The sequence below is a fragment of the Urocampus carinirostris genome, chromosome 10, assembly GCF_059441175.1.
Source record: "Urocampus carinirostris isolate Australia breed hairy pipefish chromosome 10, RoL_Ucar_1.0, whole genome shotgun sequence".
Lineage (NCBI taxonomy): Eukaryota > Metazoa > Chordata > Actinopteri > Syngnathiformes > Syngnathidae > Urocampus > Urocampus carinirostris.
The window spans coordinates 14,056,949-14,079,840 of NC_142358.1; the positions used below are offsets into that span (position 1 = coordinate 14,056,949).

The 22,892-nt window shown below is 41.5% G+C and overlaps 1 protein-coding gene and 1 pseudogene across 2 annotated transcripts in view; one reads left to right on the plus strand and one right to left on the minus strand.

The window, feature by feature from the left end:
• Nucleotides 1-22,892, minus strand: part of caln1 (calneuron 1) — a 69,077-nt gene that overhangs the window by 34,815 nt on the left and 11,370 nt on the right. For both annotated transcript variants that reach the window (XM_088345727.1, XM_088345726.1), the window contains exons 2-4: nucleotides 15,646-15,767; nucleotides 9,101-9,244; nucleotides 8,049-8,161 (exon numbers count right to left, since the gene is read on the minus strand). In XM_088345727.1, coding sequence (XP_088201853.1) covers nucleotides 8,049-8,161; nucleotides 9,101-9,244; nucleotides 15,646-15,760 — 372 coding nt within the window. In that variant the 5' untranslated portion in view covers nucleotides 15,761-15,767. The remainder of the gene's footprint in view (nucleotides 1-8,048; nucleotides 8,162-9,100; nucleotides 9,245-15,645; nucleotides 15,768-22,892) is intronic.
• Nucleotides 15,904-16,022, plus strand: LOC148357858 (5S ribosomal RNA; annotated as a pseudogene).

Below are 22,892 nucleotides of genomic sequence, written 5' to 3' on the forward strand. Positions count from 1 at the left end.
ATGTCACATGCACTCAACCATTTAAAAATCTGCCTTGTACAAGGGCGCCGGCCGGGTGATTTCCATATATAAATTATTAGCTATTTTTGAAACAATCTTTGAAAGGATGGATCATGATTTTAAAGAAACTCATGATGTCAATGATTGCCACATTTCCCCCAAAATTAAGATGACCCATTGCCGGCAAGTTAATTTCAGGACCTGTTTGTGTTCTTAGGTGGGCTATTGATGCCCGTAACCACCACTTTGGTGATCCGTAGCATAGTCTTTAAAATGTAGCCTTGTTGCCACAGAGGCCACAAAAAACAGAGTGAGTTATATTGATTGATATTGATTCTATTGATTCGATACGTAGCCGATTGACATCGTGCTATGCATTCTGCAGCAGACAACACACAGCAAATGCTATCACTGGTGCAGGATTCGGAAGGCTGTGCGTGTGAGTGTTAGTTGGGTGTAACTCTGCGTGACTGCGACAAACTGGTGTATACAGTCAGTTATACAGCAGGGCGGATGCAGAAGTTAATGTGTCCACCAAAACAAACTGTGAGGCACCGTAACATCTAGTATTTTAGCGGATTGTTATGTTGAAAAGAAATTCATCAATTAAATCAGATTCTAAGGGAAGTCAGAAAAGCGCAAAGAAATGTTAATCACCAACGGCTTCTTTGTCGTATGTTATAGGATCCGGGAAGAGACTAAGGCGCCGTTGGGAGAGAAAGTAATAGAGAAGTAACAAGCCACCCCTCGAGCCTTATCCCACCAATGCTAGATCTGTCACGCGTGAAACGGATGGCCTGGACAGCCAGTGGCTCTTTACATTGCTTTCTTACACTAAAAGGAGAAGCCCCCCAATTTCGTCGCACTATATAAACTAACATGTTAAATTCTTATGACATTTCCAAGCAAAATGTATCGGTAATGGATCAGTGTCAATCGATACTACACTGTATTTACTTGGATCAGTACGATACCAGAATTCCACTTAAAGGCCACTCCAAGTGTGCGCGTGGGCCCATTCTGAATTTCAGCAATTGATAGGTTCGATACTAAAATTCCACGTGTCCCCTATTCCTAGCGTGCACATGTGCGTGCGGCTATCCTGAATATCAGCAGGCGATACACCATAGTATTGACTTGGATCAGTACGATATCAGAATTCCACTTATAGGCCACTCCGAGTGTGTGCGTGCTACCATTCTGAATTTCAACAATCGATACTACACTGTTTCTCAACTGCGGTGTGTGACTGTGTGTCTGAATGGGTAAGTGTGAAGTACGTTGTAAAGTGCTTCAGTAACTTGAAATGCAGTTCATTTAAAATGTATTGTCTAATGATGAAAAAAGACCATTGATTCAACTGCAATTCTGTGTTCTGTGTTTTTATTTGTAGATATACAGTTTGTTATCTTGTTACAGTCGTATATATTATGTTACTGATATACAATGGATAAATAAGATTTTTCAACTTTATGGGTTTAGGCTATTGTGTGATTTATTTTGGAATGCATGCCTTGCGAAAACGAAAACGTCTTTTTTACCCTTTATTGCATTATCATGTTATTACGATGTTGTTACTATGTTGTTATTATGTTATTACCAGGTTGTGATCATAAGAAGTAGGGTTGAAATAGGCTTAGTCAACCACTAATATGTCATGACAGTTAAAACGGAAAACTCTTAGAAAATCACATTGACCCATCACTAGTGAGTGATTCTTAGTATTGGACCGTGGGCGTTCTTATGAGTACACATATCGCGAAGTATTAAGCGAATAAAAGAATAATCTGAAACATTCAATATGAAAATTCAGCTAACATACAAAAAAACTGCATTTAATAGAATACAATAGTAGCCTCTACAAAATGGTAACCCCTGCTCTATCGTGAAGTATTAAGCGAATAAAAGAATAATCTGAAACATTCAATATGAAAAGTCAGCTAACATACAAAAAAAACTCCATTTAATAGAATACAATAGTAGGCTCTACGTCATTATGAACATATACGGTCCATTTGCATTTGCTCATTGTCCTGTGTGGCGTGTGACATCTCATTTGCATATGGATGAATTAGATCTTCACAGTACGCAACAGTAAGCTCTAATTAAAAAAGCGACCACGTGGGAGAAGGGAGTCAAAGTGCTCCTGATCATTATCGCACGGACAGCGATTAGCACAATAAAAGCTTCCTGGGGAGGTCACTTCTCGCTCAACAAATGAGAAAAATGAATGGAGGATGGCCGCAAGGGGACTGGCCGTGCTTCCTTTCAATAACAAAAGTGTAACTGTACAAGAAGTGTATGACAAACACATTGAACACAAAGGAACAGGATGCATGACACAAACGTTGTGTAACCTTAGACCAGGGGTCAGTAACCTTTTCGGTGTGGAGTGCCACTTTCAAATTCCCTTGTAAATCAGTGTGCCACACCAAGATTAATGACTCGCACAAGAATTTTTTTATATTGGCAGGCATTTTACCTGGCAAAATCTGACTCCCCTGCTAATATGGACCCTATTTGAGATATAGACTTGTGACTAGGGTCTGTGACATAAATATGTCAGCAAATGATTTTGAAGAGCTTCAGAACGTTTCTCATAATATTACCGTAAATTCCGGACTATAGAGTGCACCTGATTATAAGCCGCACCCACTACATTTCGGGAGGAAAACCGATTTTGTACATACACAAGCTGCACCTGTATGTTAGCCGCATGCGCCGACATTGAAAAAACGCAATACAAACACGAAATTAACCCTTACCCGATACAGTCCAAAAAACACAGCCGGCATAATGAACGGAAAATTATACCGGTACTTATGATTTAATGCAGACCTGCAGAGTCCGGGTGCCCGTTGAAAGTAATCCAAGGAAAAAAGTGTATATTTCCATAGGTAAGGGTGGGAAAAATATATATATCCACTATTGTCGGCTGCGTCCACAAACACGTCTCACCTTTACTCCACTTCCCGTCAGCCCGCGTTTGCCCCGCCCCTTCTTTCTCATTTGCTCGTACAAAACATATCAGAATAAGTTTCTAAAATAAATACATTACAAAAATATACAGTTGCAAATACATATTATACATGTTTACACATATTTACAAAGAAAGACGGTACACCAAGAGAGTTTTCAAAGCTTTAATAATTATATTATAACTTTCATCCCAAACCGTGCCTGTGAAGGGTAGCAAAACGCTACTAGCAAAACGCTTGCGACACAGTAAACAGCTCTGTTAAAAAAACATACCGTACTTGTAGTAAGCACAGTAAACCGTCCTCATCTTCCTCCTTATAATTGACGTCATCAAAGTCGTCTTCCTTCAAAATGGGAAAGAGACTTTGTCATACAGACGTCGTCCCACGCTCCCTTATTCAAAAACACGCTAGCGTCACGCTCGCAAAGTAAGTTCTATATCGGACTGCTCGATTGCGTTAAGCTTGAAAGTTGCGTCATGTGCCTTTCTTTTTGCAAATTGCATGATGAGGATTTGTCAACGCTAATTTAATTTGTGGACAAGCTAAGAAATTGCAGTTTAAATCTTACCTTCTGTATGCGAGCGCCGCTGGCGGCCGTTAGAAAAATTACATAAATTGGCTGCACTGAATAAGCTGCAGGGTTGAAAGTTTGGGAAAAAAGTAGCGGCTTATAGTCCGGAATTTACGGTACTATTATTAATAATAATAATAGTAGTAATAAAACGAACTAGATTTGTCGAAAACCTAGTAACACATCACAAGGTAGAGGTAATCCTCTGTCGTTGGATCCCAAAGCCAAAAAAACATAATAGGTTTAAAGTGTGTCTTACTTTGCAAACAGTAAAAAAAAACAAAAAACATTGGTTTACACCGCGGGATCCAATGCAACCAAGGTTTCATTCACAATACAATACATTACATATGACTATTATAGTACATCAAATAAAGGCTGTTTGTGTTCAATTAGTTGTGATGGTGGATATCATAGCGCACATTGATTCGTCTCTGGTGTTGGTGACTTTTTCTTCCGCGTTAACAAACGCATTTTGTAGAGTATGATCGCGCTGTATTGTTTTAATAAATGCGTTATATAGACTACCATCGCTTAATTGTTTTAATTAGCTCGTTTTATTGTTTGAATAAACTTATTATATAGAACGCGATCGCTTTTGGAAGCGCAGCAGAATGCGTGTTCACACGCACGGGGGGGGGGGCAATTTTGCAGGGGAGGGTTGGACACAGCGCATTTTAATGTATCCGCCTTGTCAGACTCGTCCTTGAATTCATGTTCATGTTTTGTCTTGTAATGACGCTTAACACTTGACGTGCGAGGTGCAACGCTCTCGAGGCATAATGCACAAACAGCACGGTCATTTTTTGCACAAAGCCCTTTTGGAAGCGCAGCAGAATGCGCGTTCACGCGAGGGGGGGGAGGATTTTGCAGGGGAGGGTTGGACATAGCACGTTTTAATGTATCCGCCTTATCAGACTCGTCCTTTAATTCATGTTCATGTTTTGTCTCGTAATGACGCTTAACACTTGACGTGCGAGGTGCAACGCTCACGAGGCATAATGCACAAACAGCACGGTCATTTTCTGCATAAAGCCCCATTCGCCTGTCCACGCTGGCTGGTAAGAACGAGATTTTTCCGCTCGAGGAGTCGTCATAATTTGGCTGTCGTGATTCGTTCATTTATCGCGTGCTGGTGTGTCTGTGGCAGGGTTAAAACAGATCTCCCCTCCTCTGCGAGGCACCGCTCACCGTAAAGCCGCTAAACAATGCGGGCTTTACGCAATGAAAATGTCCAAATTTCAGGTAAAATAGCAATTTAAAAAAAATCATTATTACTTTGCCGTGTGCTTGCGTGCCACTGGTTAAACCCTCGCGTGCTGCTGCTGGCACGCGTGCCATAGGTTGCCGACCCCTGCCTTAGACGAAGATGTGTCACAGAGTTATTGTATGTTACGGGTAAGATCTTGGGCCCAAACCCCTTCGGGCTTAAAATGTCAATCATGAAGTCGGGCTGTTCTCCTGACGTTTTTTAGTCCTTTGATCCACACAGCATGAATTTAATTTTACTCAAATCTCATCTCATCTCATCAGCTGCACCGCTTATCCTCAGTAGGGTCGCGGGGGTGCAGGAGCCCATCCCAGCAATCATCAAATTATTATCTAAAAATAAAATGCTTACCAAACTATCAGTCTAACTCAAAATCACTAAATCCCAATAAATCTTCCTCCTCGGTGTTAGGGCAAAAGACGTGCAGCTTGCTCCGTCCACCTCCCTCACGTCAGATGTCATTTATACTTCTTGCCAATTGCTTCCAAGCTGTGCAAACTTCTTTCTGTTTTTTGACTAAATCTTTCACTATTTGCAGATTGTCTCATCTCATCTCATTAGCTACACCGCTTATACCCAGTAGGGTCGCGGGGTTGCTGGAGCCCATCCCAGCAATCATCGGGCAGTGGGCATGGGACACCCTGAACTGGTTGCCAGCCAATCGCAGGACACAAGGGAACAGACAACTCATTCGCTCATTCACACCTATGGACAATTTGGACCGGCCAATTCACCTGAAATGCATGTTTTTGGAATGTGGGAGGAAACCGGAGTGCCCGAAGGAAACCCACGCAAGCACGGGGAGAACATACAAACTCCGCACAGGAAGTCTGGAGCTGGATTTGAACCCACGCAGGAGGTTCCCAAGACATGAACTGTGCCGCACATGCGCTAACCACTGCGCCGCCGTGCTGCCCTATTCGCAGATTGTAATCTGTAAAATTTTGTCTACTTATCGATGCCATTTTTTGCAGTTTCACTTTTGTTCGTTGTATGTCGCCGAGATGCGCACTTTGGCGCCAAACCGTTTTTGAGGTGCTGCAACTTGCACTGCACACTTGATTTGAGGGACTCTGCCCCAAGTAAACCCCAATCTGTATAGTTCAGCTAAAACACACAGTTAGGTGCTGAAGTATGCACGGTCGGAGTAAAGCTTCACGTATATTTTGGCCGCAGATCAAAAATTAGGGTATATCTCGGGCTTGTTTATCAAATCAATTTAATGTGTCGGATTTGGGCGAGTTCGGGTTCATAAACCTGCGACTCAGATCGGGTCGGGCTGAATTTTTCAGGCCCGATCTTACCTTTACTGTATGTAATGTAAATAGATGCACACTTTTAGCAACTATTCCTACCTGGCCTCCTGCTGCATCCTGTTTGCCAGGCAGAGGAGAGTGCCAAATTTATGCATGTACTGTACCAGAAGCTAAAAATGACTAAAAATTAAGAAGCGCAGCAACGGAAAGGAAAATGCCAGCTGTTATTTGAGTGTTTAAGTGGTTTGCTACATTGGCAACACCATGAATTTACATAAAATGATAAAAAAGCTCACCTAACAGAAATCAACAAGTTGCAACTATAAACGGGAACATGTTACTGAACAAAAACCTGGAAATTCATTGTCACTATGGCAACAGAGTTAATGAGAGACAATTGACACTTTATGTCAAGAACCAGAACAGGATCAGGACCCAATCGCGTGACGTTCTCACACAAGCCTTTTATTTTACGGGAAATGGGGAGTCATGCACGTTAGGAAGCCGGTCTGGCGGGGGAGGACAGGAAGCCAGAGAACGACGAGACCGATTCCAATTGCCCGAGTTAATATCAGACAGATGGGGTCGATACTGGACAGGAAAGGACAGACAGGATTGACAACAAATCAAGATATTGATAACTAACAGGAGAAACTAGCCAGGGACGAAAACTGGAGAAAATAATAAACGGGACCAAATTAGACGGAAACAAAACTGGAACCCGCAATTAAACAGGACAAAAATAAATGGGAACAATACTGGACTGAAGATATCAACAGGAAAACTGGACCGAGTCAGAACTCACGTCTTGTGGGGCAGAAGTTTGTTTGACGGGCTGACAACAGAACCAAGAGAGCGCTGAGCTTTATATAGAAAGAAAGCCAATCTCTCAATGAGCCGCAGCTGGCGCCACACGGGCAGGGCCGATTGGGCACCACGGCAACCCTGATACACACGGGCGCGGCCAATTGGGCGCCATGGCAACCATGACACTTTAACTACATTCACACAGCAGGGAAATCTGCACGGACGCTACCTGTATCCGTCTGAATGGCACATATTTGCTTTTTTCACACCAGACCCAGGCCACTTTCACATGTGGTCCTAAATCAGATCTTTTAGAAAGTAACTGTGGTCAAGATGCATTCATGCGACCTGTCATCAATAGGCGGTAAACATCACTATTCAAGTCAAGTCACATTTATTTATATAGCCCTTAATCACAAAAATGTCTCCAAGGACTGCACAGGATTACAATTACAAAATTGCACAATTACCCGATCTTAAACCAGCATGCAGGCAAGGAACAACTCAAAAACCTCAGTGTGAGGAAAAAAGAAACCTTGAGAAAGGACCTCACATGTGGTAATCCCCCTTCCAGGATTGGCCAGGGTGATTTAAAATTAGCATTACTGTACACAGAATAGTAAACATTAGAACTATTCTGCCTTCAACCAGGTGGAAGATGGAAATATCAACAACCACGGTGGACGAAAACACAAGTGTCATAAAATCATTCATTCATGGAAGATGAACATTAGGTTTATTTAGTAACTCATTGAATAAACAAACATTTCATCATGTATTAACAACGTGGTGCTTGAGTTCATTTTAAAGCGCTTGTATCCCCTAAAGGTAATTAACAATATTTACATTTAAATACCACCACATGGACAGCATTCGTTGCGGGATTAATTCCTATTTGGGGAGGATAAAGCGCAGCTGTAAACATCCATGAGTGCTTACGTAAACATGAGTGAATTGCATGTCACGTCTTCTGCGCATGCATGGCAGTTCTGGCGCATCCACCAAAAAAATCAAATCGCATACAAGTTGCATTTAGTTTTAAAAGATCTCACAAAAACATCATATTTTACCCAAAAATCAAAAAATTCCCAGTTTCGACCGCCCCAAGCCAACATGTAATAAATGAAGAGCAACACAAACAAGCCGAATGGAGGTGTTCATACCTGCCAGAAGATGGTGTCTATGGTGTTACCCAGGAAACCTTCTCTAGTTTCCGAAGAGAGAAGTTTTGGTCCCAGGATGGTCATGAACTCCTCAAAGTCCACCTGGCCATCACCTTCACAATAAAATAAACATCAGCACATAGAAACAAAGGATACATTTGTGTGCAGATTTGGCAGGTAGTGCATTATTATTATTATATTATTATTATAAGCAAATACACAATAGGTTTAGGACATGGGTGTCAAACTCATTTTAACTCGGGAGCCACATGATAGAACAAACATTCTCTTGGGGACCGGACTAGTAGATTAGAGAGAAAGAAAAACAAAGAGAAGGAAAAAAGAGAAAGACAGGGAGAGAAAAAGAGAGATGTTGGGACAAAGAAATAGAGAAAGGGAGAAACACAGAGAAAAGAGAGAGAGAGAGAGAGAGAGAGAGAGAGAGAGAGAGAGAGAGAGAGAGAGAGAGAGAGAGAGAGAGAGAGAGAGATAATGTGTGTAACAAATAGATAAAAAAGAAATAGCAAGCGAGGGGTAAAAAAGAGAGAGAAAAAAAATAAATCCAAAAAGAAATCAAAAGAGGGTGGGAGAGCAAAGGAAAGAAAAGAGAAAAGAAAAGGAAAGAAATAGAGAAAGAGAGAATGGGAAAGCAAGAGAGTATGTGGTTATGTTGTTCTCCATCCTTCCTGGTTAAAAATATGGCACATTACCATATCCCACAGAAACACAGAAACCAGTAGTTTATAATTAATCTAAAAAAGAAAACTCCCCGAGGGCAAAAGCGGATATCTATTCAATATCCAAGTCGACAATCAACAATTTCAAGGAGTTGCTGGCTCTCTATTATTCCCTCCATTAAATTAGACGGACAAGTAAGTCGCAGAACAGCTGATTCGTCAATCTTTCAAAATAAAATCTGACACGTCGCTGGCTCCCTCGCTGCGTTTCATCATCAAGCGAATGTTGGTTTCCGTCTGGAGTGACGATTATTGATGAATTATTAACTCGACGTGCAAATGAGTGCGTGTTTGCATATATGAAGCTCCCCTCACCGTCCATGTCGAGCCTCTGCATGATGATAGCCAGCTCCACCTCGCTCGGCATGTATCCCAAAGATCGCATGGCCATTCCTAGTTCCTGCTTCGAGATGAAACCGTTGCCGTCGCGATCCAGAACCTTGAAGGCTTCCCGGATCTCTGCCACGACAACAGGAAGTAGACCGGGTTAACATTGTTGAGGGGATTTTTGAAGGACATTGCCGGTTTTGTGATACCAAAGCACAGCCGACAACCTCATAAAGGACTCCTCTCACCCCAGGCACAACCTCCTTGACCTGAGGCCTTCAGGGTGGCGCCAAGTTCCTTTTGTTCATTCGTTTATATGACATATTTGTGGGTATTTATTCTTTTATCTTTGTTACACTCAAGGCTAACACATCAACCTTCCTTTTTCTCATCATCCTTCCAATCTCCTCTTTCTTCCATTCAGTTGCTTTACTTCCACATCCTCTCACATTTAGTGACCCTATAACTAGGGTTTGCGAGACCTTTCGGTCTCCCGCCCCCTTTCTTTGCCTTGCTGTCTCTTAGGGAGTAGAGATAGAGAGGAGAGGATCCCCAGTCGCCTCGCTTCCTCCACTTTAGTCACCTCTTACGACACGCAGCGGACCACGGTGGGAGAATTGGCCACTCACCACAAGACATAGTGGAAACTAGAGCTCTTGTTGGTGATAGGAATGAGTGGAGAGGTGTTGTAAAAGGATAGTGGGATGTTTAGACGTGTTCTAAGGAATGGCCAGGGAACCTGGGAAGCTGTCAGGCCCTGCTGTTGAACAGAAGAGTGTGTTGTGTCGCCCTGACCCGAGTGACACGGTCGCTTTCTTGTGTCCCGTTTCATCTAGCGGGACGAAAGCATGACCAACTTGGGTGCCGAGGTGTTTGGGCATTTGGGTTGGCCATGGTCCAAAAGATTTTGTGTGTGTTTTTTGCTACCCCCCCTTTTTAAAAAAAATTCTTTGTTTTTGTATGTGTTTGTCTTGCTGTCGGTCACCCCTCTTGAGAGATATGACCAGGGAGATAGATAGATAGATTTATTAATTTATTCATGCATTTATTTTTACATATGGCAGAATCGCTTCTACATATTTGAGCCCATTACAAACGAGAACAAAACAACAACAAATAACCCAGCGTTAACTCACTCAGCAGATTTTTTTTGTACAATAGGTTATGAAATTCAAGAAACCGCCTCATTATATTTGTGTAACAGGAATGTTTTTTTTCAATTTATGCAAGGAATATGTATTCTAAATTATATTTCTTCTAATTTTTTTATGCACAAGGCAATTCCATTATGGATGTGCTTTCACAACTATCCTTAATCTTACGCTTATTCCAGGTCACATTCGGGGGAGATTCCGCCCCCCAAAAAATTGTCAAGGAACGTTTTTCCCAATGTTAATACATGTTTTGAACATTTAAAACTGTGCATGCTTGACCAACGAACTGGCTGTGCTGGTGAAAAACATCAAAGCGTACAGGGAGTGCAGTTTGCTGTGTTTTACGGAAACGTGGCTCACGTCTAGCATCCCAGACGCTAACGTGGAGCAACCCGGAGCTATCCGGAGCTACCCGGCTTCAGTGCTGTTAGACAGAGAGAAGAAAGCCTGCGGGAAGCGGAGTGGAGGAGGACTCGCTTTCTACGTGAACACGAGGTGGTGTAACCCTGGGCACACAGATTTCCATTTGCTGCAGGCACGTCGAACTTTTGGACTAGCGTGACGTCATCTACTCCTGCTGTTGCTAAATTACAACACAGCACCCCGAGGCGATCCTGTTAATCTGTTAATAAACAACAAAGGATACTGCTGGAAGTGTGAATTTCCCTACAGGGATGAATGCGGTATCTATCTATCTATGCTTGGAAAAAATATGTTTAGGAAAATAAAAATAAAAACTATATACAGACGCTTTTCTCGTTTGTAAGTAGGGTAGCCTACTTACAAACGAGAAAAACTCTGATTTAAAAAAAATTCAATGTTCTCATATATCTTTATCGTTTAACACAGAGTAAGATAAGAAATAGATAAACATATTACAAATGAATAAGGGAATCAATCAATTAACATTACGTAAATTGATAATACAGTTGATATAAAAGACTGGAGAAACCACATAGAGTTGCTGACTACAAAAAAATCTTTTTCGATACAGTTCAATTGCCTGTATTAACAGTTCCTTAACTTTTTTCTTTCTAAACATGAAAGAACAACGTGAATAAAAAAAATAATTAAACAGTACGAAACGGTAAAAAACAGTACCGAACGCACAAAGAAATGCTGGAAAGTATGTAGAAGTACTGAAAAGTAGTAAAAAGGTACAAAATACTCAAAAGTATGAAAACAAACAAAAGCAATTGAAGAATTACCCCAAAAAGACCAAAACATGACAGAAATATTAACAATAAAATCAAATTAAAAATGAAGATTTACTGCAACTCAAAGTGACCAAAACTCTATTTATCGCATTGTTATTCTGTTTCTCTCTCTCTCTCTCTCTCTCTCTCTCTCTCTCTCTCTCTCTCTCTCTCTCTCTCTCTCTCTCTCTCTCTCTCTCTCTCTCTCTCTCTCTCTCTCTCTCTCTCTCTCTCTCTCTCTCTCTCTCTCTCTCTCTCTCTCTCTCTCTCTCTCTCTCTCTCTCTCTCTCTCTCTCTCTCTCTCTCTCTCTCTCTCTCTCTCTCTCTCTCTCTCTCTCTCTCTCTCTCTCTCTCTCTCTCTCTCTCTCTCTAGACTAATATTTCCGAAATATTATTTTGTATGATGTACAATATTGTGGACTGAAAAATCTGAAGTGATAACTGCTTTGTATTACCAATTAACTGTGATGATTAAAACTGAATGAGAATATAGATTAATACGATTATTTCAGCATTATTTTGTATAATGTACAATATTGTTGTGAACTGAAAAATCTTGAAGTGATAACTGATTTGTATTACCAATAAACTGTGATGATTAAAGCTGAATGAATATGTAGATTTATATTATATATTTGTCGCCGATTTACAATTTCAACCTCGATAACACGAAATTTTGGGGACCCATAGATATCTGTTGGGACCCATAGATTTTTGAACATGCGAGTCCCCGGGACCCATCACTTTTCAGAGGGAAAATGAACACTGGAAAACAATTCTAGTTCTAAAAATTCTAATTCAATGTCATGTTAAAGTAAAGCAAACAATACTGCCTAATTCACTACCTTAGTGAATAAGAAATCATGCAGCAGTCCTTCTTTTGGGACTGTAAAACCACAAATAAATGTGCACTTGCCCGCACTACCCATTAAAACCCATCTGCGTTAGAAGTGGGGTGCAAAGGAAGGTCAGCGATAAAGCAGAGAAGTGTATCATATATAAAAGATGGAGTAATTATTGCGCTGCGGATATTGTCCGCGCGTATGAAAATGAATGGGAAAGCGACTTAATGCGGCAGGGATGCTAATTAACACTCCTGACACGACCTCTCACTCTCCCAAGCAATTTTCCAGGTGGCGCCCTAATGTGACACCATCGGATTCCTATTATGTGTTTGCGTCCGATCCATCAGGTAGCTCCAGCTTCTTAGCAGCCGCGGCGCTAAACAAAATACACGCGTTATAAAAGTTAATGGCGTGTACGTGCGTAAAGCGCTCTTAGCGATTAGCGACTAATACCGTTATCACTTATGCAAATCAAAAAGTCATTGACTTTCGAGCGGGGATTGGAGTTGTGGCCAAAACTGCTGCCGGAGGACAGAGAGGCTGATGGCCTTCAAACGACCTTTACAGTGCATCTACCTGTGAAAGTCAACCAGTACTTGAGTGAATCATGTTTTTTTTCTTCAACAATCCTGTTCAAAATTATTGGAGTACATGTTAGATCAATCTAATTCCTTTTTTTGCTGCTGTTGTCTATACTGAAGAATGCGTGTGTAGCACACTTCGAGGGGGGGACAATGATAAGTCCGGTGTGCGTTGGTTGAAACTGTTTTAATCCTTTTCGTTTGCATCAACTTTCTTAACATTTGTCATTTGGTTTTTACGCACACTCCCTTTTGTCTCGCTTTTATTCTACTTCCAATGGGCCCACCCTTTCTCTTTCAGGACCTCTTAGCTGCCCCCGCTGCCTGATCACAAAAACATGACTACAAGTGCAAAAGTTTTGCAAAACTAACAGGAAAGTGCTAAATAATCAAGTGCAACAGAATGAGACAGTATTAACTAACAAGTATTAACTGTAGAGCAAATAAGCCCAGCACAAAAATGACTACCATATTCCTGTTTTTCCAATGCATAATTGTTTTCTTTCTCTTCCACAAAAAAAACTGAACAGTTACAGTTGCCCATTTCAAATAACTCGGAACTTTGGAATCGATGGAGCGACTTTTGGACAGTTCCCCGATGTACCAATTCGCCATGTACCACAATGAAATCTGAAAACATGAAGTTTTGAATGTAATTAAAACATCCAAGGCTATGTATTCATAAAATAATGTTCTCACCATACGTAATCATGTCGACTGGAGGGACATTCTCAAGTACAGAACATTACAGAATTTTCCCACTTCTTTGACTTTCTAACAAGTTGAGCAATTTCAAACACCGTCATCTGATACTGGTGATATCAGATATCTGAGACCACGCCCAAAGAGGCATGATCTGGTCGAGCGTCACTGGTCCATATAAAAATAATTGTCTGAGTGATAGCTGCTATCTTTTGTTACATAATACTAACATTTTATTGGGATTCATATAGTCAGTTGATCAATACAGACTATATTTAATCACACTTTTTAGTGGTACAATGTTGGCAACAAGATTGACTTAATGCATTTGAAAAGGATTTGAATGTCGCACAAGACCAATTAATGAGACTGCCAAAAAATGGTCTTATTTCTGTTTTTGTGTGGACGTTTTATTCTTTTTCTCTCCTTCTATTCTATCTATCTAGATTTGTTGTTTTCTTGTCTCTATTTGCACTTTTTGACTTGAAAAGACAAAAAAATGAACTCTTTCATGTCCATTTCTCACCTTTTAAAATGTCCCGTACAGAAAAGTAAGACGTTGTGCTGCAATTAAGACACTCGTTTGTATTTTATCCCCTCACTAGCATTCCTAATATTCTCGATTTATTAGTATCATTTGGTGACATTTCTGGATACAAGCTAAACATTACTAAAAGTAAATTTTTCCCAGTTAATCAAATAGCCAGGGAGATGTCGCATAATCAAATACCTTTAAAGATTAATCTTAATAGTAGGGAATACCTGGGTTTAGACATTAAATGTTCTGTATGCACCCTTCGTTAAAAATATTTTGTAACTGTAACAAAAAGCACATTTAACACGAATGCGGACACGGGCAGAGAGAGACGGGATAAAGAGACAAACAAAAGTCTCCTCTTGTACCACTTCACTGTGACCTTGGAGACGAGCATAGACCCGTGTGCTCGCTAGGTTGAAAATGTTGGCAGCTGACAGCACGGAACCAATTGAATTAAACCATCACAGACAATAGATAGATAGATAGATAGATAGAGACTTTGTTCATCCCCGAAGGGAAATTCACATTTCCAGCAGCATCCCTGAGCTGAGAACAATCGAGAACAATCGAAAATAACACGGGAGCTGCTGGAGTGGCTGCCATTCGTGACGGCGCCGGAAGAAAAGATTCAATTTGAATCATGTACAAACAAACAAACAATTGAATCATGTACAAACAAACAAACAAACAAAATATTCATGTTTCAATAAGTGGAGTGTTAATAAAATGGGGGGAAAATAAAGACCAAAGTGATGTTAGTACTTCTTAAAGACAAAGAATATACAGCTGTCAGTTTTTATAACTTTCATGCTACACTAGGGCTGCACCCAACGATTAATTTCATAGTCGATGAATCAGTCGATTATTTTTTTCGATTGATCAATGAACCGGATTCCTTACAGACATCTTTAACGCTTGACGCTTGAGTTTTTCTGTAGCAAAAATGTGTCCAGAAGCGTAAATTAGGAAATAGACGATTCTTTGTTTTGTCCCCGCCGATATTATCTGATCACTTTAAAAATAAGATTGAGCTTGGGGGGCGCGAGGGGATTTCTTCTTCTGGGGGGGTTGACAGAAATAATTGAGAAGCGCCGACATACAGGAAGCATCGGTTGTGTATGTGTCGCAGTGAGTGCAGTGCCGCAGCATCCGGCACGAAGGAGCGTGCGTTGATTAGTATGCAGGCCATATTTTTCTGCTTTGACTTTGATGTGTTTAGTTTCACTGCTCGCTGGCTTCGTCTATAAAAAGTGGTAAAGCAGTACCGCATACTTGCACGCACGCACTCCACTTTCGGATTATTATAACAAGCTTGATAGAAAATAACACAAAACATCTCCGGGCTAGTTTGAAACTCGTGACAGAAAAAGACGAACAACGCGTTTCCGAGCTTTGGCTTCAGAATGACACAAAACGGAAAATGTTTGTTATATGAGGTACGGTTTGGTAGGGTTTCCGTGACCGTCACGGGCATCAAAGAGAAATCGGGAAGGGAAATGCGATTAAGTGTGACTCACCGTGGAGCTCCTCCACAGAGATGCTGGCCAGCACGTCGCTGTCGGTGTCCGAGAGAGAGCTGCTCAGGTAGTTGCCTTTGTACAGGAGGCCTGCGGTCACGTGGTGGAACGGCATCTTCTCCCTGTCAACGCAAAGTGCAAGGTGAAGCAGCATGTGGCTATGACCAAACCTGGAGAGTTTGCTTGGGTTCAAACAAACTATTTATTTCGTGTGTCTTTTCAGGCACGTTTTTTTAGTCTTATTCACCCATTCCTTTCGCTTACGGCCATACTACCCTGAACACGCCCGATCTCGTCCGATCTTGGAGGCTAAGCAGAGTCGGGCCTGGTTAGTACTTGGATGGGAGACCGCCTGGGAATACCAGGTGTTGTAAGTTTTTTACTTTCTGCAAGTTTTTTAAATTTTCTTTGGCCTCGGAGCGGCCCCTTTTAGACGGATATGGCATTCTTTCACAACCTGTTTGCAAGAAGGTGTATTAAAAAATGATCATATTTCAGCTTGCAATACGGGTGTGGCTTTGGAACCTGGGTCTTTCCCAAACTTTTTGAGCAAAGGCACACTGTTTAGATTAAAGGCAAGACATCTATGAAAAAACAGTGGTACCTCAATTTATGAATTCAATCGGTTCCAACAGTGACTATAATGAAACCGTTGTAAATCAAAACATGATTTACCATCCATTATCTGCATTGCTTATCCTCAGTAGGGTGTGCTGGAGCCTATCCCAGCCATCTTCAGGCAGTGGGCAGGGGACACCCTGAACTGGTTGCCAGACAGTCGCAGGGCACACAAGGACAGACAACTCACTCGTTCAATCACACCTTGGGACAATTTGGATAAGCCAATTGACCTGACATGCATGTTTTCCAAAATGTGGGAGGAAACCAGAGTGCTCGGAGGGAAGGCATACAGGCACGGCGAAAATATGCAAACTCCACACGGAGAGCTGGACTCGAACCCTAAACCTCCGCACCATGGGGCTGCTTGCTAACCACACAGCCACCACACGCTATCCCATTTGACTTCATTCAAATTCTCCATTCCAAGGTCATCAAATGCAACCAAGTCCCCATTAAATCAACTGTAACTGTAGGTACACCTATAGGCATTGTCTGAAATAACGTCTGCCCGGACGCCCGGGACGTGCATCTTTTACGTCGGGGGTACAACTTACACAACGTCTCTGCCCGGGTCGCCGACAACTTTTTCAAGAAAAAAAAAGTATTTCGTTTTCTTTTTCTTTTTTTTTCACACAAATCAAACGTTTGCTTTATTCCAATTTCAAAATCTTCGTTCGGTTTGGAAATTTCGGAATTTCGGTTCGTTGGGCAATTTGTATACTCGGCAGCCAATCAAAAGCCTGCATCGAATAACTTAGTGCTTCTGGACTTTCTCAAGCGTTATAAGGTCGTGCATTTGCATATCATTTTCCAAAGGAGAACACAAGAAAAATGGATATATGGTTAGGAATCAAGCAAAAACCTCAGCTCCAGAAGAAAGATTCAAAAGAAGCTAACAAGATTTATGACGCTACAAAACGTAAACGTACATTAAAAGCATTGTGGAAAGAGGAGTTCTCGTGGCTCGTAGCAGACGACACAACGCAAACGTTGCATGAATGAAGATGAGTAAATACAGGTACGTACTGATGGCAGATGGAAAACAGCGATTTCATATACATGTAACGAAGTAGATTTTGAATAAACTTAATTTTAAAGTGTTGTTCTGATATTTATTCTGATTATCAATCCTTAATACTTTACAACAATGTTTTTTTTGCAATTAGTCGTCTTATAGTGTTTCAAGTCGTGAAAAATGGGGCACGCAACTTTATGGCTGGGCAGGCAACTTTTCAGAGTTGTTATACCACATAGGATAAATAAAACAAGAAATAAGGCGAGAGAAAGGCAAAAGATAAAGTACAGTTCACACAAAAAGGACAAGTCAAGTCAAGTTTGTTTGTGATGCCCTTAATCACAAAGTGTCTCAAAAGGCTGCACAGACCACCGATTATTGCAAACCACAGACTATTATTACACTATCCCCTGTTCTAAAACCTACATGAGGGCAAGGAAAAACTCAAAAACCTCAACATGAGGAAAATGAAAAAACCTTGAGAAGGGACCGCACATGAGGTCATCCCCCTTCCAGGACGACAACAACAACAAACGAATGAAAATGATAAAATGTAAAGATAACTGATTCACTGATGTCATTCACTTGGCACGCTTTTCCACACACCGGTTCTGTCGCTGGACGCATAAAATAGCAATCCAGCGATTGCTGTATCCGTCTAGTCAAGTCCTGTTTATTTGTGACGCCCTTAATCACAAAGAGTCTCAAAGGGCGGCACAGACCACAGATTATTACAGACTATTATGACACCATCCCCTGATCTTAAACCAACATGCGCGCAAGGAAAAATTCAAAACCTCAGCGTGAGGAAAAAGGAAACCTTTTTAAAATGTTTCAGACAGTTCTCAACGAACATCCCCGTTCACTGTCCACTTTTGGTTTTATCGGGATGTCTTTTAATGATAAAAGCTTGCAGATTCTCCCAAAAGGCGAATCCTTCCTTGACTTCTATTGTCGATAATGGCTCTTCTGGTTCGTTGTCATCTTTGAGTACAGCTGATTCAGAACCTCGTATCCAAATCATAAGAAGCGTTTTTAAATCTTCATTGATTGCCATCCTCTGACTTGATAAACCCGTTGCCATAGTTACAGATTTACGGTCTCTTTTTGTCTGTAGATGCTAGAGATCGTGGACATGCTTTGCCCGAATTCCCCGCCAAATCTGCAAAATATTTTGCAAATACATTTTGTTTCTTCATAATCGTAGGTGGAGCCCCTGCTCTCTTCTTCTCTCATCTTTTCACAGGACCCACGGCTGGAAATTAAATACTGGATGGGCGCCACCGGGCTGTACTTGCCTAAGACGCACCAAAGAAAATGGTGCCCCTACGACCCTAGTGATCAACTATAAACAATGCGCAATGGCGAAAATGAACTGAGCCCTGGTGGCTGCAACCAATGAATTAATGGACTAAATCACTTGTCAAATTAATGCAGAGGGGGGCTGCATGCGTCTCACCTAGCGGAGAAACCACCTCGTGGTAGCGTCGCTGACTTCGGATACTGGAAAACTGATCGTATAACAAGGAAGATTATAGTCCCAGGCGAACTTCGGATACCAAAACATTTGTAAGACGGGTCGATCGTAAAACGAAATATCGCTGTATTTAAAAATAAAATGTGGGGTGCATCGTTTGAGGTAATGTTATCTCTATTAAGTATGTGTTAACGATGCCCAACTGAGTTCAAAGAGCCCTTATGCTTTTTTTCCCCCACTGCGTCTATCACCTTTTATTTTACTTTTAGCAGAGCTGTTCGGGTTGGAACACATTAAGGAGGAGGACTAGGGGAAGGAGTGGTGTAGAGTGACTCGTCCCTGCGTTTTTTTCACTTGTATTTGTGAGTGTTTGACGGATGATTCAGCATTTGCTCTTTTTTTTAAAGGAAAATTCAAACAATTTAGAAACAGTACTGTACAACACTGAGCTGTTAGCTATTACTGTTGCATTGCCGCTTGTGTACAGTTTCGCAGTTTGCTGTAGAAAAACAATTATTTAGCGAAAAATAACACGGTTTCCCCAGATAGTTGGTTGCTGTGAGTACTTTCTAAAAAAACACATATCCCAGTACTGCAGTTACAAGTGCATTATTATGTTTTGGTGCACTGAGTGGTTTCATAACAAAAATAGTTAGAACCTTATTTATTCCTATCTATTAAATGACAGTGTTTACTTCCAACTGGCCTAATAAGTTTGTATAAATCCTGCTATTTGCAAGGTTGGATTAATAATCATCCAACATTTTGTCATGTAGCTCTTAAACTGGATCAATGAATCTTTGGTTGGGCAAAGCAGTCTCTCTGTTCCATTTGATACCACAAAAATCCCTTGTAAGGTGTCATTTTTTTGTCTTGCGTCCCTGTCCAACATTCCTGATTTATTTGAATTTTCCATTCTTTCAGAGTCTGTCAACATACGCATACTTGGATGTGTATCATGAATGAACGGGAAAAAAATTGGGAATTTAGCATAATTTAATTTTTTTTAAGCAATTAGACAAAACTGCTAAAAGTAATCAGGAAAATGACCCTCAAATGGTTACTCCCAACCAACATAGAAGGCTTCTGAATGAGGACAGACTTTTTCTTCCTGCGTGTTCTAATCAATACCCGGGTTGCGAGACGAGATGGGTAAATACAAGCACTGGAGTGAGCAGGTTGAGGTTTTTATTACAATAAAAAAAACAAATAAAATAAATAAAACAGAATATTCTGGGCCTGGGAGTACAAAACAAGACTGTGATAGCTTCACAAGTGCACTTTAAAAATGGCTGACAATCGCCTGTATACCAAAGGGGTAGAACAATGAGGTTAGTGGAAAAGACGCCAGCTTCACAAGCCTCTCTTTCTTTCTTCTCTTTCTCTCTTTCTCTTTCTTTCTTCTTTCCTCTCTCTCTTTCTTTCTTTCTTTTTTTCTTTCTCCTTTTCTTTCTCCTTTTCTTTGAATTTCATTCTATTTTCTCTCACTCTCTCTCTGTAGCTCTCTCGCTTTGTCTCTCTTTCTCTGCCTGCCTGCTTTCTTTCTTTCTTCCTTCCTTTCTTTTTTGAAATGAAATGAAATGATCTACATTTATATAGCGCTTTTCAAGTCAATGACTTCCCAAAGCGCTTTACAATGTGCTCCAAATTTCCCAATAGCGGCCTTGCAGCCATGTAAGGCGCTAACCTGCTTATTGAGGGTAATAGGGGTTCAGTGTCTTACCCAAGGACACTTCGACATGTAACACGGACGAGCCGGGATTCGAACTGGGATCCCTTGATCCCAAGACAAGCGCTCTACCTCCTGAGCTACTGCCGCCCCACTTTCTTGAAATTTTTCTCTTTCTCTTTTTGAAATATTTTTAAAGGTGTTTGAGGTTAGTGGAAAGGTCTGAAGACACCAGCTTCACAAGCCTCTCTTTCTTTTATCTCTCGCTCTCTTTTCTCTCTCTCTCACTCTCACTCTCTCTTTCTCTTGCTTTCCCTCTTCTACTCTTTGTTTCACTCTGTCTTTCTTCCTCTGTCTCTCTTTATTTCCTTCTTTCTTTCTCCTTTTCTTTATCCGTTTCTTACACCTTTTCTTTGAATTTCTTTCTTTTCACTCTCTCTCTCTGTATCCTTCTCTCTTTGTTTCTCTTTCCCTCTCTCTCTCTCAATCTTTCCCTCTTTCTTGTTTTGTTGTCGTTCTTTCTCACTCTTTCTTTCTCTTTTCCTTTCTTGCTATTTTTCTCTTTCTCTTTCTGAAGTATTTTTCAGGGACTTGGGGGCTGTGAGCGGTGGGAGTTTATTTTTGCAGAGCTTCTCAATCTGCTTTCATTTCCCACCTCTGCCCTGAAGCGTAATTGCAGCTTTTGTTTCTAGCTGAAAGCCACGTCCATAGTTACTAATATGGGAATCATTGTAAACACCTAGGTATCGGTGGCCCATGCATTATATACATTTTAATGGCGCTAAATCCAACTGGCATTTAATTTAGTTGGATACAACTGAGGTTTCTCATATATTTTCCAAACATTTTTAGGAGGGCGGATCTACCAACTTCCACTTCCCCAAATTTAACATTACTAAATTAAAAAAAAAGAAACATTTATCATTCAATATTGACATGATAACATAGGTGCACGTTAAGAAAGTCTTGCCCTTCTTAGATTGAAGTTGACTTTTTAGTGTCAGGAAATTTGTTCCACGAAGTGAAGTGTTCATAGAGGTGATAAACAGCCTCCCGGGGCTTCCTCTTGGAGATTGTGTGCCAGCAAAAACGAGCGCTTCCATAAAGAGGGCCGTAAACAACAATAAAACGAGCGCAGCTCATCCGCTAAATGGAAAAGTCACACAGCGGGACACACTGCTAGACTATTGAGGGGGCGCCATTGTGCCTGTGATTGTGTTACATGGTCAGGGTGGAGACAAGATCGGTGCTCCGCTCGCCAGAATGCAATAAGTCTCAAAATATCCTGTTTTTGTGTACAATTAATGCCTGTTAATTCAAAAATAAATCCCAGAAAAAGCACAGACGTTCGGCTTCGCAAAATAAAAAAATGGCTCAACTAATTTTGCGGACTATAAGGCGCACCTAAAAACCCCAAATCGGCTAGAAAATTAAAGCTGTACCTGTCACGATTCTGTCACTTGCCCGCTAATCAACCCTCACCTGCGCTCACTCTTTCAGCCCCAGCTGCCACTCGTTCCTTAATTATCCCTCTCCCTATTTAAGCACTTCTTTCTTGGTCACTCTTTGTCAGTCCGCCAACGAACCTCCGCACATGCAAAGTAAGCACTTTTTGAATGAAATGATCTGCATTTATATAGCGCTTTTCAAGTCAATGACTTCCCAAAGCGCTTTACAATGTGCTCCACATTTCCCAATAGCGGCCTTGCAGCCATGTAAGGCGCTAACCTGCTTATTGGGGGTGTTAGGGGTTCAGTGTTTTACCCAAGGACACTTCGACATGTAACACAGACGAGCCAGGATTCGAACTGATCCCAAGACGAGCGCTCTACCTCCAGAAAAAAATTTATAATCTGAGCTACTGCCGCCCTACTGAATCTGGCTCCCGTCTTGATTCTGACATGCTCCTGTATCCTGCCTGATTCTGTCCCCCGTTTCCTGTATCGATCCCCTGTCCCTGGCTTCCCGATCATCTCCGGTTCCCTGACTTGCTTCCGATCCCCGACCAGGCTTCATTCTCCTGTCCCGGCTACCCAACTTGCTTCCGATCCCCGACCACGCTTTGTTCCCCTGTCCTGGCTACCCGACTTGCTTCCGATCCCCTACCACGCTTCGTTCTCCTGTCCGGGCTACCCGACTCGCTTCCGATCCCCGACCACACTGCGTTCTTCTGTCCCAGCTACCCGACTTGCCACCTGTCACCGACCGCGAGGGCTTCCTGTTCCTCCTGCCCAGCGAGCACCAGATCGCTGTCTTTTTCCTCTTGCCCTGACTTCCCCGATCCCAAAATAAAAATTTGTGTGAAACGTTACCCATTTGGGTCCACTGCTAGTTCCGGTCGTGACAGTACCTTATTAACCGGAAAATACACTGTATACAATTGGAACGGCATAGTTACAATTAAATGATACTGCATACAGTCACTGTTCTGCCTTTGAGAAACATATTGAGAGGTCTTTGACTTC